The sequence below is a fragment of the Echinops telfairi genome, unplaced genomic scaffold (assembly GCF_000313985.2).
Source record: "Echinops telfairi isolate 266 unplaced genomic scaffold, ASM31398v2 ScPeMD7_7469;HRSCAF=8507_0, whole genome shotgun sequence".
Classification (NCBI taxonomy): domain Eukaryota; kingdom Metazoa; phylum Chordata; class Mammalia; order Afrosoricida; family Tenrecidae; genus Echinops; species Echinops telfairi.
The window spans coordinates 83487809-83503041 of record NW_022111372.1 but is presented as its reverse complement, the minus strand read 5'-3'; the positions used below and the strand labels follow the sequence as shown (position 1 = coordinate 83503041).

The following is a 15233-nucleotide window of genomic DNA, read 5'->3' as shown; positions in this document are numbered from 1 at the left end:
GCTCCCGGAGGACGAAGAGGAGGAGGAGGACGATGAGGACGACGAGGACTCAGGGGCCAGCCCCCCTCGCTCTGACCACTGCCCCTACCAGAGCCCACCCAGCAAGGCCAGTCGGCAGCTCTGTTCCCGCAGCCGCTCCAGCTCCGGCTCATCCTCCTGCCGATCCCGCTCACCAGCCACCCGGAGGAACTTCAGGTACGGGGGCGGGGGTGCCCCTGGGGGCTCTGGTGCCCTGATGCCCGGGGAGGGGAGAGCGCGGTCTCCTGAGGGTGCAGTAGGCAAGTCGTGGAGGCCAGCCATGCCCGGTGTGGCTGGTGGTCCCCAGGCCTCCCAGAGAGCTTAGCCGACTACAGACATTTAGGCCTTGGTCTGAATGAGCTCCCCCACCAGTCCCCTCTTCTCTGCTTGTGTGTGTGTGCCCCGAGTATACACAGCCGCTGGGGTGTATGTCAGCACTCATCCCCAAGCAGTTGAAACACCCTCCCGACATTTATAAGGGAAAGGAGGGTTGGCGGGGCTCTAATCTAGGTTGGGGGTCTTGGGGTGCCTGGATTTAAAACATTGCTCAGTGCAGCCATGTTCCACACCCAAGCTCAGCCTCGGCGGAGAAGGATTCTTGTCCCATCCTTAGGCCATGAACAAGACTGGAGAGGGAGCTGCAGGGGGGCAGGGCACGTGGCTGGGACTGACTCTCTCCAGGGGAGCCTAGGGGAGGTTCTCCTGAATGGCCACTAGATGGTGATCTTGGGTCAAGAGCAGTGCAGTTGAAGCCCCTGTTTGGACTTCCACCGTTGGGATGACTAATACTTCTCAGGTGGGCCCCAGAATTTGCATCCCTAACAAGTTCCCAAATGATGATGTCCCCCAGAGTACCATATTTTGAGATCAGAATTCAGGGCACATAAAGATATCCTTTCCTAGACAAAGGTGGCATTGTATTTTTATAGCTATACCTGCAGCTCCTAACAGTTTCAACCATTTAACTGAAGCAAAAAACCCTCTCCCATCAAAACCATTGAAGTGTGTGTATCTTCCTGGGGAGTGATTCCAGGAGGTGGGAGAGGCTCTAAAAACCCAGGTTCAGAAGCTCTGAGCTGACTGCTACCCAAAGTGAGAGTTTCCTCGCAGCCCACTCGTTTCTCCCTTTTCTCGTGTGCGCGAGTTTGGGGCAGGCTTGGGGCAAGTTGTTTCTGCCCACTGAGGAAGTTGGTTGGTCCGCTTGTTTCCTGCTCAGACGTCCAGCAGAGCTTGGTACCTGGTCATCCTAGTCCCCAGCTTTCTCCACTCCCATGTGCACCAAGTACAGAGCAACAGGAAGTGCTTGAGCTAGTTTAAGAACACACGCTCATGACGCCTTCTATTGGCTGTAAGCTCTGCGGGTCATAGGACACATGGGGAGGATGTGATTGCAAGGTGACCCTGCCTGAGCGGCATGGATGCACCTGGGGGCACACCTGCTTCGAGTCCCCTGCTTCATCCACAAGGAAGCCGAGGCTCAGAGCAGTCAAGTAAAAAGATAACGCAAACATGTAAGAGCCGTGCCCATGCCAAGCACAGACGTGCGCTTTCTGACTGAATCCTCACCCTTTATTTTGTTTTAGAAAAACCGAAGCCGAAAGAGTTTAAGTCACAGGGCCCAGGTTACCAGCGGGAAGTGGGAGAGCCAGCACTCAAACCCAGGCTGCTGGCTCAGAGCCCCTTGTGTTAGTCTGGGTTGACCAGAGAAATAAATCCAGAGACTCTCATATGTGAGAGAGAAATTTATATCAAGAAGTAATTATGCATCAATAAAACATCCCAGCCCAGTCCAGATCAAGTCCATCAGTTTGATATTAGCTGTCACTCCAATAGTAGCCCATGCACCATGTGCATGATGTCAAGTGCAGGAAGATCACAGGCCAGGGAGTGGAAAACCCTGAGGGTCCAATGGCAGAGGACCCATCTCCAGGGCTCGGGCTGCCATGTGGCTTGTGAACAGGAATGTTTAGCAGAGAGAGTGGCCTGCCCCTTCTGATGTCCGAATCAAGAGGCAGGAAGTTCCCAGAATCCTCATGAGAAGACCATGCCCACAGGCATCATTGGCTGTGATCTGATTGGCAGGCTGGACTCCGCCCCTTCACTCACAATGCCCTCAAGGTGACACAAGATTATGTGGCTAGCACGCCCCTGCCTGTCCTGGGCCAGGCATCTCGAGGACCCAGACAGAAGCTGGCAGAGCTGCGAGCAGGGCTGCCCCCACCCCACCCCACCCCCCTCATACCTTCCAGCCCAAGCAGGTGAACCAGGGGCCCCTCCAGCTCCAGGGTCGGTCAGCCCGGCCACTCAGCTGAGTCCAAGAGCTGTGATGGGCAGGCAGAGGGCTGTCTTTAGCCAGGGCCAACCAGCAGAGGGAGTGAGCCTAGAATGAGGAGACTTGCTTCCATCCTTGGCTTCCCTGATGTCTAGCAAATCCTCTATCGAAGCCGAACCCTGGGTTCCTCGTCTAGGAAAGCGGGGGCAACAGAAAGACCCCGAGGTGATGGAGGTGATGGGGCTCTTTCTACCTCTCCGGACTTAAAACCAAGCCCATGCCATGAGCCCATTCCAAGTCTAGGACCCAGCCAGACGGCTGCCCCCAAAGCTATGCACCATTAGAGGAGCAGAGGCCTCATCTTTCTTCTGCAGAGAGCAGCTGGTGGGTTCGAACCAGTGGCCTTCTGATGAACAGGTCAACAGGTAGCCAGCCCACAGGACACCCGCGCCCCACCAGATCCTGGCATAGAGCATAGTAATTAGCAGCATAGGCGTGGGGGTGCAGCGGGAAGCTGGCTGGGGGTGGGACAGAGAGACAGTGCAGGGAGTGTGGGTCCCCTGGCCCTGCTTGTCATTACCCATGGTGGGGGAGCTGGGCATGGCAGGAGGGAACATTGCTCCTGAGCGAGCGAGCAAGCCCTGACCTGACACAGCAGCAGTGTCGTGTCCCCCGCTGCTTTGAGTGAGTGCTTCTGCTTTGCTTGTTCACTGACAGACGGGAGAGCAGAGGGCCGTGTGCAGACAGAACGCCAGGCGTCCGGCAGGCCAGGAAGCGGCGGGAAAAGGCCATTGTAAGTGACCTGGGGCCCTGGAGCCAGACAGACTCGGGCAAGCAGGGAGCCAGAAGGTGCGGGGTCCTCTAGGGTCTGAAGCCGTTTGGAGGCCAGCTGGTGGGCGCCGCAGCGGGCTCTCTCCTTTGGAAATCATCACCAGGAGGCGACAACAAAGGTGACATGGGAGGGAGTGCAGCCTGGACCCAAACAGGGTCCTTCCTAGGGCAGAGGTGCAGGCCACGCGGTACAGGGGAGCAACGCTGGGCCTGCCAGCTACAACCAGCTACCGCCTTCCTGAGCCTCGGTTTACTCATCTGTACTCAAGGGAGTGGGCCTTTGACTCCCTAGGGGGTCCCCTGCCCTTTCCCTCCCACTTGGCCAGCACAGTCCCCAGGCCCTGGCCTTGAGGGCTTGCCTGCCGAGCCTCTGGGGCACAATGGCTGGTCCTGCACCAAGGAGCTGCTGCAGCCCTTCCGAGGCCCTGGGAGTGGGTGGGCGGGAAACCCAAAGAGACAAGCTCCCACCTAACACTGAGGGTGGGGCTTCTTGGGATCTGCAGGAGGTGTGCCACCCCAGAGCCACACCTATCTGTGCAGGCAGGTGACACTCGGAACCCCAGTCTGTGCTGAGAGCCGCTTCTCGGGGGCCGAGTTGAGTCATCAGCAGTTGCTACCATGTGTCTGCTGCTGGTCGAGGCCTGGCTGACCATCTGGTCTCCACGCCCATGGTTGGGGCAGAAGAGAGAGAAAGACACTAGACGGGGAGGGAGAAAACCGTGACTCCCAGATGGGATACGTGCTCTGAAGTTGGTGCCAGCGTTGAGGGCGTAGTCCTGTTTAGACTGGGTGTTTGGGCTGGTGGGGAGGACATGCTACTTGAGTGGCCGAGGAGGGCGTGTGCAGGGCTCAGGCAAGGTGCCGCGCCTTCGAGTTCAGAGTGTTTGGGGCAGAGGCAGGAGGGAGCTTCGTGAACTCAAGGAGCTCTGCAAGGTGGGCAGCTCGGTGGAGTGGCATCCCGTGCTGGGCCGAACCTAGGCATCCTGTGGGGTGGGCGGCACGGCGCAGGCTGCTGTGGACAGGAGAACCGTGCTTGGGGATCCCGGCTGGTGGAATGGCTGGACAGTCAGTGGATGCGACCTGGTCCCCCCAAAGCCCTGTCCACTCAACTGCCGACTGTGGCATGGGAGCATGGCGTCGAGGAGGAGAGCTGGAGGTTCTCTGACGGGCAGGGGCAGCTCTTCCAGGCAAGGAGGGGCGTTCTCAGCTGGGGCTCCTGGCCCTCAGCCAGGCTGCTCTAGGATCCGGGGCACAGCGCCAAGCCCACTGGAGGTGGTCCTCTGGTTTCTCGGTGTCTACCCTGTGGCCCTGGCAAAGCCAGACATGGTGGGAGCCTGGGCACCTCCACAGGCCGCGGCCTTTTCTTCCAGTAACCTGGCTGCTGCAAACAACCGCTCCCACTTCGTGTCCCACTCAGGGTCAGCGTCGATCACATTGGTGGACATAAGTCCTCTCCTTCCTCAGCCCACTGTCTGCCGGTCACCTGCCAAGTCCCACAAATAAGCGCTTGCCTTCCTTTGGGACCTCTCTACAGGCCCCCTCCTCCAGCAGGGCAGGGCTTCTACTAAGGCCATCATCCCTTCTCTGGCTCCAGCCCTACCTGGGGTCACTTGCTCAGCCCAATGGCGTGGCTGGGGATGAGGCCACCACGGGCACACACCACCAAGGGGGACCCCAGGACTCCTGGCAATGACTGGGCCCCTCTGTGTCGCCCTTCCCCGAGCAGGGCGAAGGCCGGGTGGTGTATGTTCGAAATCTCTCCAGCGACATGAGCTCCCGTGAGCTAAGGCGGCGCTTCGAGGTGTTTGGGGAGATTGTGGAGTGCCAGGTGCTGACGAGAAGCCAGCGGTGAGTCCGGTTACGTCCTCTGGGGGGGCTGGGGGTGGGGGCGGTGGGTAGATTTGACTACATCTCCAGGCTGGCGTGGGGGGACCTGTCATGATGACAGCACCGCCGAGCAGCAGCAGCAGCAGCGCGTTCTGACTGTGTGGCAATGTGCTCACTCCCTAGAGCTGCGTGGCAGCACTGCCTTAGAGAGCGAGGTCTGGGAGCCTCCCTGGCTGAGTTCAGGGCCCAGCCGTGCAGGACGAGCCTGCCGGCCTTCCCTGGCAGCACTCTTTCCAGTTTCTCCACCATCTTCCCCTGCCGCTTGCCGCCCCCCATCGGTGCTTGTCTCTGTGTCCGTGCTGCTCCGAGCAGCCTGGAGGCGATGAGGTTTAGGACCCACCTTACACTAGATAGGCCCTCAGTAACCGAGCAAAGAAAACCCTCTTCCCAGATGAGACGACGCCACAGCGCTACGCGTTACATTCCGACACACGCTATCCGGACCACGTCAAGAAGGGGTGGTTTCCACTTGGGCTGCCCGCTCCTCTCTGGCTGCCAAGCGGTTCTGGGGGCCCAGCGCCAGGGTCACCGAGGGATGACTGCTTGTCTCTCAGTGTCCACACTGTGGCTTCAACCACCCTGGAGCGGCCTCGGGAAGGGGCACACTGTGGTCCATGAGAGGGGCAGGCAGCGCCCGTGAGTTCTCTTACTTAATGTGGATACTCAGTCTTTCTACCGGTCTGTCTTCCTTAATTTCTGAACCGTTTTAGTGGCATATAATCCACACATCACGCAATTCAGTAGGTCAATCACATTAAGAAGAATTGTACAATCACCAGCACAACCAGTGTTAGAAGAACATTTTCTCCATTCTTGTACTCATCGATGCTACCTCTCCATCCCCCCACCTCCCCTGCCACACCCAAAGGAACCATTAATCCATTCCTGTCTGTAGAGTCGCCCGTCCTGAATTTCATACACAGAAAAATATTAAAAACAACAAGCAAATTAGAAACCTCATCAGAAAAGAAAGCATAAAATATTTGAAAATTAGAACAAATTTAAAATGGATCAAAGGGAGATCAAACGATAAGCTGCTGGATTTTAGCCGCATGCTTTCTGTGGCCCTCCCTTCTGGGGAACTCAGAAACTTTCGTGAGCAGCTAGTTAGTGGCAGAGCCAGGGCCATGTGTCTGCTGTCCATGCTGAAGGTAGCAGAGGGGTGCGGTGGTGAGTAGGGAAGGCACGCACATCCGTGGCCAGCTTGAACGCCCACCTTGCACTGGGCGGTCACTACGCCTCACGCTCCCTCTGTCTACGACCCTCCGTGGCACCCGTCCCGGGTTCCCGTTTTATAAGCAGCCCTGTTTTTCCCTCCTGGCCGGGGCTGCCAGGCTTCATCCGGAAAGAGAACTGAGCGCACTGCAGTGTCCAAACGTGGTTAGTTTAGAAATATCTCCGAATCGTCTCCCACAGACCCGACTATCGTGTAAAAGCATCAGAGAAAACCACGTCGTGGGTCGGAGCCAGCGTGCAGGCCGGGCCTGTTCTGGGGTGCTGTCGTCAGGATCGGGGGCCTCCACCTGTCTCAGCAAAGGCCCCTGGGCGGGCATGGAGCCTCGTGTGGTGCTGGGGAGGGTCAGGGGGCCTGCACCTCTGATGACCGTGGAATTGGTAGAAATGGGGTGATCAATGTGTCGATAACTACCATCACCAGAGGAAGGAGGAGGAGAGCCACTGCCGAGGCTGCTCTGTACAACCGGCAACCGTGGTCTTTGGTTTCTTGGTTTACACGCAGTGGTTCTTAACCTTCCTAATGCCATGACCCTTTGACACAGTTCCTCGTGAAGAACCCCCCCCCACCATAAAATTATTTTCATTGCTTCTTCATCACTGTCATTTTGCTACTGTGATGAATTGGGCAACCCCTGTGAAAGGGTTGTTGATACACCCCCCCACCCCCCCAAAGGGGGTTGCGACCCACAGGTTAAGAACAGCTGGCTTAGAGGGTTAGGCTCACAGCTTCATGGGCCATCCCAGGTACCTGGCCTGACAGCATGCTGGGTGCATCTGTTCCATCTTCTGCGGGGTTGCGCGGTGCTCCAGCTCTTCAAAGCTGACAAGCAGCCATCCACGGCGCCATCATTGGTCTCTGCTTCTTGGTGCAACAGAGGAAGAAGGGACATCAGGGGAATAGGAGGCCGAGAACAGACATCTCCCCTGTCCTGAGATCAGAGGGCGCTGTGGTGCCCGCCTACCTTTACTGAGCCTCTGGACCAAAGACTATAGAAGAATCCTGGTCAGGAGGAGGGAGTTGATACCGCATGGAATTTCACATTTTCGTGGAATCCAGATGTTTGGGGGCCATGAAGACTGAATGAACCCTTGAAATTATCCCCATGAAATTATCTCTTAAATGCTTCACTTTGGACACTACCTTTTGGAGTCTTCTCTTTGTAAATCATCTTATTGGGGGTCCTTACAGCCCTCATCACAACCATCGTATCAAGCACATTTGTACATAAGCTGCCATCATCCTTTTAAAAACATTATCTCTCTATTTGAGCCCTTAGTATCAGTTCCTCATTTTCCCTCCCCCACCCTGGTGACCCCTCAATAAATTATAAATTAGTGTTATTTTCATATCTTACACCGTCCGCTGTCTGCCTTCGCCCATGTTTCTATTGTTCATGCCCCTTGGGGATGCCATGTGAAGTCTTCTTAAAACCAAGCATGAATTTGGATTGCCGGGCGACGCTCCTTTAAGATCTCTCTCTCGGGAGGAGATTTGCAGCAACAGCTTCAGTGGTTAGATTGGGTCCTCGGGGCAGCCAGTCTGTTCGTGGAAACCAACCACCCAGACAAGGTGCCGCCAACGACAGCAGGGTGTGCGGTAGAAACCCGTGGGTCTGTCGGTGTGTGTTCTCTGCTCGGTCTCTCCCCAACAGTAACGGCGAACATCCATCAGTCATAAGCAGCCACGAAGGGGGCACACTGGTCTCTGAAAGAGAGGGCTCCACGGGTGAGAATGGGGGAGCGTGTACCCGGTCTTACAAAGAACAGTGCTGGGCCACACTGCCTGTTTTAGATGGGGAGGAGGCAAGAGGACCCCAGGATGGTCTGGTTCACGGGCACCGATTCTGTGGCCCATGGACACTGCCCTTCGAGCCGCCCGGAGTGTCCCTCCCCTGGAGGAACTCACAGGGAGCCGGCAGGAGTGAGTGCCTGCCAGGCAGGAGCCATGCTCTGAGGGTTGATAGAGCTGACCAAGCTCCTGCGTCCACCACCACTCCTGCTGCCTTGGGATCATACTCAAAACCGCTTCCTTCCTGGCTGCCAAGTGGCTGCCTCTCGCTGTGCCTACCTCCTACCAGCTTAGAGACCTCCAGGGAGACAGGGGTCGCCTCCCAGTCCCGATGAAGCCTCTGAGCGGACTCTTGGGTTCAGCTTGGGTGGGAGGTTCGTTCCAACAAATCACCGTGGCCCAAGAGCCTCCTGATCCCATGACTTCATTGGCACCTGGAGCTGGCTTGGAAAGATCAGTGGCATCAGACAAGGTGCGAACCGCATTAGGAGTCAAGAAGGTGGTGTCTGAGGCTAGCTTTGATGGCTGCACAGGATTGCAAGCTGGACGTGTAGGTGTGGAAAACTCAAGAAAGCCGGAATCGAGAGGGAACTGAAGGGAGATGTTCAGAACACCGGCTTCACTCACACCAGGGAGCCTTGGTTTAATCCCTGCACCACCGCTTGCCGTCGGTGAGGGGAGCACACAGGGTCTGTGTGTGCTGGCTGATGCCTGGCACACTGATTAGATAAGGAGCTCTTCTCTTTCTGGGGGGAGGATGATGTCGTGGTGGGCACCGCCTCTACCCTACCCTATCACCCTGGCTTTCGCACCTCATCTAGCAGTGGGTGGTGCTGCAGAGACCACCAAGCTGACCAGTGACCTGCTCTCCTGTCCTCTCCCCCTAGAGGTGAGAAGTACGGCTTCATCACCTACCGGCGTTCCGAGCATGCGGCCCTCTCTCTGAGGAATGGCGCTGCCCTGAGGAGGCGCCATGAGCCCTCCTTCCAGCTGAGCTCCGGAGAGCTCCGGCACTTCTGCTGGCCCAGATACACTGACTACGGTAAGCACCCGTGGCCTCCCCACGGCCCAGCAGCACCCAAACCATAAGGGTTGGTAGCCTCTGCCAGTGGAGCCCAGGCTGGGTGCCAAGGGCTGACTGGTGTGGCTTTGCAGCCACTGTGCCAAGAGGGCACCAACTTGTTCCTCTTCTAGTCCTTGTCTTGGCAGCAGGACTTGGGACCAGGGGGAGGGATGGGCTCTCCGACCTTCTTGGAAGGTCCAGTCTTGTGTCCCCCACCAGTGGACAAAACAGTGGCTGCTGCTGTATCTTTGACAAAACCAGCCACCACCCTGCCTCCTTGAGAGGGCATCTTACAGTGCCCCCCCCCCCATGGGGGCAGCCTTGACCATGACTGGACCATATGGACACCATGCTGGGTCACGTGGTTTTGCAGCTGGGGACAAGCTGAGAATCATCCTTTGGTCTTCCGACCACCCAGCGTTCCCTCTGTAAAGAACGGGGCGGTCTGGTTTTGTTGGGCCCACACTGAGTGTGAGGACAGAGGGGCTCGGGAGGAGCCGGGGGAAGGGGGGCCACAGGTGTTGGCGCTGGCAAGGAGCCCTGAGCAGCCTGGCCCGGCACGCGCGCTCACTCAGGCCATCGGAGGGCCCGGCTCCGTGAGGGCCCCTCTCTCTGACTCCTCCGCCCCCTCCCCAGATTCCACTTCGGAAGAGCCCCTCCCTCCGTCAGTGAAAAACAAGTACGAAGCCATGGATTTTGACAGCTTACTGGAGGAGGCCCAGCAGAGCCTGCGTTGATCATAGCCTTAACCTTCGAGGAATACCTCAATACCTCAGACAAGGCCCTTCCAATATGTTTACGTTTTCAAAGAGATTCAGTCTATGAGAAGGAGAGACGAGCACGCGTGTGCGCGTGCAAGAACACACGTGAGAGACTTGAAACTGCTGTCCCTTTAAAAAAGAATCAATGTTTACATTGAACAGAGCTGCTTCTGTCTGTGAGTTTCCATGGTGTTGACGTTCCACTGCCACATTAGTGTCCTCGCTTCCGGTGGGTTGTCCTGGGACTCCCTCTACGTGCTGGGTCATCACCTGCTCCCAACCCCCACCCCTTCCTTCCTTCCCAACCGCCCTTGTAGACGCGCAGCTGTGTGCACCATACCATTTCTTGTCCGTAGTGTGTGATGATGAAATTGTTACTTGTGAATAGAATCAGGATTATAAACTCATTTTTAATTGAAGAAAAAAAGTATATCCTTAAAATAATGTATTTATGGCTCAGCTGCCTGTGCCTGGGGTTATCGTATTGCTCCCTTGGGTTCTGAACTATGCACACTGTCGTGAGGTGTTTGCCACTGAGCTCCCCTGCTCCCTTAGAGGCGGAGGCTGGTCCCCGGGCAAAGGCGGCCTGGCCACACAGAGCAACAGTAGGCCGTGCCCACTCACCCCATGCCAAGCCCTGCCCTGATCTTACCGAGCAAGTTCAGGTCCAGGGACGAACGGTGGCTGCCGTCCTGTGCCTGGCTCACCGTGTGTTCTCGTCTGTGAGCGCGGCAGACCCTCACGCACCTCGAAAGGAAGGCGGGTGAGCAGCTGGGCTACCACAGAGCCCGGGTGAGGGCAAGTGACTGGCCCACGGTCCCATAGGCCGCCTCCTCATTCTGGTGCCGTGTGCGCAGGGCTGCGGTAAGGTGAGACGTTCTCGGGGCTAGGCGAGGCAAGTTCAGCTAGCGTGGGCAATCAATTTAGAAGGCTGAGGGCCCCTTTGGGGGGGTTTAGGTCAACAGCTCGCCCCCCAGCTTCAGGAAAGTTCTAATTCCGGTGGGTGCCCCGGACTTAGCTTTGACCCTGAGGGGTCCCGTGTTTTGCCTGCACCCATGGACGCTCCGTGGAACACCAGTGGCATGCTAGCTGCCGGGCAGTCAGGGAGTAGCCGTCCTTTGGTCAGCCGACCAACCTCTGCCATCTTTACGGCTCCTCCTCTCTAAAACTGGTTGGGGAAGGCAGGGGGTACAGGTTGGGGGTGGGAAGATACTGTCCAGGTTCCCCTCCAGCTTAGAAAGCTTTCTAGTCGGCCTACTTCCAGCCTTGTGTTAGTGAGTGTGAAACGGGTGGGAGGTTCGGCCGGTGCCTTCGGGGCTGGGGTGGAGAAGCCTGGCCGGCAGGGTCCAATGAGCCGCTGCTGCTGCTGCTGCTACTGCTGCTGGCAGAGTGGCCCCTCCTCCACCTCTCGCCACCTCTCGTGCCTGAGGGTTTGTGGATGTTTTGTATTAAAAAGAAAAAGGGAGGAAGATAGGGGGGCCCTGCTACTTGGGAAAAGCTTGAGAGTCACTCATTCAACCGAACAAGCTAATTTAATCTGCTGTGAGTGCCAGGCCCAGTCCTTTGGGAATTATTGTTGTCTTTTGTTTTGTTTTAAGATTTATTAAATACCTCAGTGAGTGAGCTAGGCTGGTGTTCTTCTTCGGGAAGGTGGACATACCCCAAACCCACAGAGGGCTCTTTAGTGGGAGCCGGGACTGAATTTTGACTGTCCATTTTCTGAGAAATGGATTGAGCGGGGGAAATTAGGCAGGTAGATTTCCCCTGCCTGTCAGCAATTAAATCTTATTTTTTTCTGCTGTGGTGGTGCTGAGTCCAAGATGGCAGACGCGTGGCACGGGTGCCACTATTTCCACAGACGGGCCAATGGCAGACATAACTCAAAAATCACAGCTCTCGTGTTCTTTGAGTCTGAAGGTGTTAGAATGCACAGACATTACTCATTCGTTGGGGCTAACCCATCTAACACCTTGGTCTAATCTTTGAAAGGTTTCCATCACGCAGAACAGTATTCCGGTGGCTGGGTTTTCCTGTCTGCCATGTCCTGATCTATAAGAGACGTTCTCCCTAGGCCATTCTTTGCACAGGGCTCCTGATACCACTGTCACACATCTCCGTGCTGGGGAGGGGGCCGAGGGAAGAGAGAAGCCACAGGACATGGGCATGTTTGGGGACTTCGTGGCCTAGCACGAGACAGGCACACAGTGCACGTTTATAGAATGGGTGAGAATTCAAGTCTTGCCTCCTCTGGGTCCTGATGTGGAAGGCAGTAGGAACAGGCCCTGGATTCAAAGTCTAGAGGGCTGGGAAGAGTCCAGACTCCACCATTCACTCTGTAGTCTTTGAAACACCCCTTCCCCTCTCACGAGCCTCAAGGTGCTGCAAGACTTTGGACTAGGTGACCATGAAGCTCCTCCTACTTGCTCCTTCCATGACTGCACCAGGCCAAGAAATGTACATCTTAGGTCAAAGCCAAGTCTCCTTCCCCTACTGGGTCAGCTGCTGCCTCCCTCTAGCACCAGGTTAGCACTGGGAGTTAGGGAGGCGCTGGCCCTGGGGCAGAGCAGACAAGCTGAGTCTGGAATTGAGACGTGATGTATCTGAGGTCAGGGCTGGGTCCACTAAAGGGACAAGATGCCTCCCAGGGGATCCCACGGTTTCTGTTCTCCATCCCACACAGAAAAGGCCACCCACCTGACCAACCCGCAGACGCATTCGGTGCTGTGAACGACTCGGCAGGGAGGTCCCTGCAAGGTCTCCCCAGAACAACCGGTCCACCTTGGTCTCCTTCCCCCCAAATGAAGAGGGGCACCCCAGAGGGAGCAGCTGCTGTTGGCAGCCCTCTCATTGTAGCTCTGTCCTAGTATTTGCTCTCAGTGATGTTTACATGTGATTGCCACACACGCTTCCTGTAGACCGTGTCCATAGCCCCCCATGTCGGGTGGGTCATACTTTTTGTCCCTGTGCCGTGCTGGTGTTTTCCCAACCATGTCTAGTCCAACCACCAAGTGGAATTCCTCCATCTCCTTCCTCAGTCACTACGAGGCTGAATCAGAAAGCTGATTCTTGGGGGCTCTGGTGACCGAAGGAAAATGCATCAAAGAGGTAAAGAATTGGAGTGCATGGAGTGTCGCTAAGGCCCCCCTTTCCCTTACCCATCACCCTCGCCCTGCTGCCAGCAAGTCTGAATCTCCTTGAACCCCCAGCATTGCCTGCCAGGGAGCTCAGGAGACAGCAGGGCCCTGGGGTGGGATGCTCTGAGCTGCAGACTGGACGAGCCCTGACAGCAGGAGTCTTGCCTTGCCTAGAGCTTGTGCTTTTGATTTTGAGAATGGCGTCTCCTGGGCGTGTAGAGAGAAAGGTGCAGGTGTGGGCGGAAGGGGCCGAGAAGAGCCTCAGCCGCTCGCTCCGTGGTCCAGCCCAGGCCCGGGGCTCAGCGGCAGTCCTTCCTAGCTGAGCCGGCAGCCTGAGAGGGGGGGCCATGTCAACTGTGAAGCAGAATCCACCCTAGAGGTCTGTGGTTCTGATCCACTGACGTGTCAGCGTTGCCATCGTCTTTTTCTTCGCGTCCGGGATCTCGCAGCTGCCTTCTCTCTGGGGGAAGCCCGTAGCCCAGCATCACAGGTGACCAAAGATGGGAACCGGACCGATGTGCAGTAGCAGATAAAGTCAGCCCAAGGGTTAGTGCACTCAGCAGCTAAATCAAGGTTGGAGGTTCAAGTTCACCAGAGGCAATGTGGAAGATAGGCCTGGTGATCTACTTCCAAAACTCAGGCCGCCAGAAAACCCTGTACGGAGTTCGATGTGACTCTTGGCACACATGGGGTTTCCATGATTCGGGGTCAACTCAAGAGCAACGAGTTTTTAATTATTTTCTGGGTCTCTCACCCCGCCCCATCAAACCTGGGCAGGGGGACTGACCGGTACTGAAGTGCAGTAGGTTGGAACTGCTTCCCAAGGTCCTGGGCCATTTGCACACACACAGATGGGTCCAGGGCAGTCTGAGGCCCAGGGTGATCGAAGGGAGTGTGTGGGCAGCCCACACAGTAATGCCTCAGCTCAACAGACCGGGGTGGGCGCTAGGGGTAGGCTCACCCAGGAAGTAGAGCAGACTGTGCATTGAACAATGAAAGCACTTTGAGAGACATGCTGCCTGGGCCTGGCTCCACATCTCTTCACTGGCCATTATGGGCCTCCGGTGCCCTGGCCGAGTGAGGTGCACTCCCGGAAAGGGGGGTGGGGGGCGCAGCAGAGATACCTTCCAAGTTGGTAGCAGCAGGAGAGCTGGTCCTAGAGCCCCCCCCCCCCCCCCCCCCCCGGCAGCCTCTGCTGATGGCCTTAGAAGCAGGGTTTTGATCTTGTTATGCACTTTAGTAAAGCTAAAATAAAGACAGCCCAGCCAACTGGTTTGGGTTTGTTGGGCAAGTCTTTGAACTACAAGCCATCTCGGAGTGGGAAGCCTCCAGGAAGGGGATTTGTTTCCATGTGGTGATATGGATCTGCATTGCCTCATCTGGCAAATTAGCGTGTTGTTTGGGGTGAGTGTTGAGGTCCCCCACACTGTAGCTCCAATCCCCATCCTGGAGCGCCAGGGAGCCTTTGTCAGCCTGGTAAGACAAGTCCAGGGCTGCCCCGCTCTGCTTTGGGGGCAAGTTCTTTGCAGGGCCCGCTACAGCAGCAGATTCCAGCGCCCATGGTCTGGCAGGGTTACCTAATATGAGGAGTTCGGCCCCCAGGACCCGTCCAAGCCATAGTCTGTCATGGGCGTGGGGAGCCAGAGGCCCGGCCTGGCTCGGTGGCCATGTCGAAGCTCACATCAGCCTTGTCATCTGACCACTTGGCTGTTCTCTCTCTTGCCCTCAGACAAGACTAGCAATACACTTGTCTTTTTTTAAAAACAGCTCAACTTAGGAACTTTTCACACATCTCTTTTAAATGATTGTAAAGCATGTGGGCAGCGGGAGGCACGGATCACACCGCACATGCTCAGGGGAGCGTGTGTCTTGTTTCTGTAATGATATTGCAGTGGGGACGGAGGCGCCAGCACTTGGGGAAAGTTCAGATTTTCCATCTCTTCTGAATGCCTTGCACATCCAGAAACAACATAGAATTCAATTGCCTAAATTTGAGGCTCAGAAAACTATGGTATTTAGAGGTGGCCAGGCCCTGGTCTGTGTAATAATCCTCCAAGGGGTCTTTAAATAGCTAGCACCCCCTCCTCGCAGTACTTGTTGCCAAAGGATCCTCCCAGAAAGCTTAGAAGAGCTGTCCTGGCCTCGCACCTTGGTTATTTGTGAAGGGAATTGGTTCGCTCCCACCGCAGCACTTTGCCTTATCAACATCTTGTCATCTAGTGATCGAGAGATTTATCTACCA

General features: G+C 56.3%; 1 protein-coding gene across 1 annotated transcript in view; it reads left to right on the top strand.

Moving 5' to 3' along the window:
- Window positions 1-10020, top strand: part of PPARGC1B (PPARG coactivator 1 beta) — a 116090-nt gene extending 106070 nt beyond the window's left edge. Inside the window, exons 9-13 of the mRNA XM_045284713.1 lie at window positions 5-195; window positions 3008-3083; window positions 4848-4969; window positions 8921-9075; window positions 9733-10020. Of these exons, the coding sequence (XP_045140648.1) occupies window positions 5-195; window positions 3008-3083; window positions 4848-4969; window positions 8921-9075; window positions 9733-9833 (645 nt within the window). The 3' untranslated portion in view covers window positions 9834-10020. The remainder of the gene's footprint in view (window positions 1-4; window positions 196-3007; window positions 3084-4847; window positions 4970-8920; window positions 9076-9732) is intronic.
- Window positions 10021-15233: the final 5213 nt, after the last annotated feature.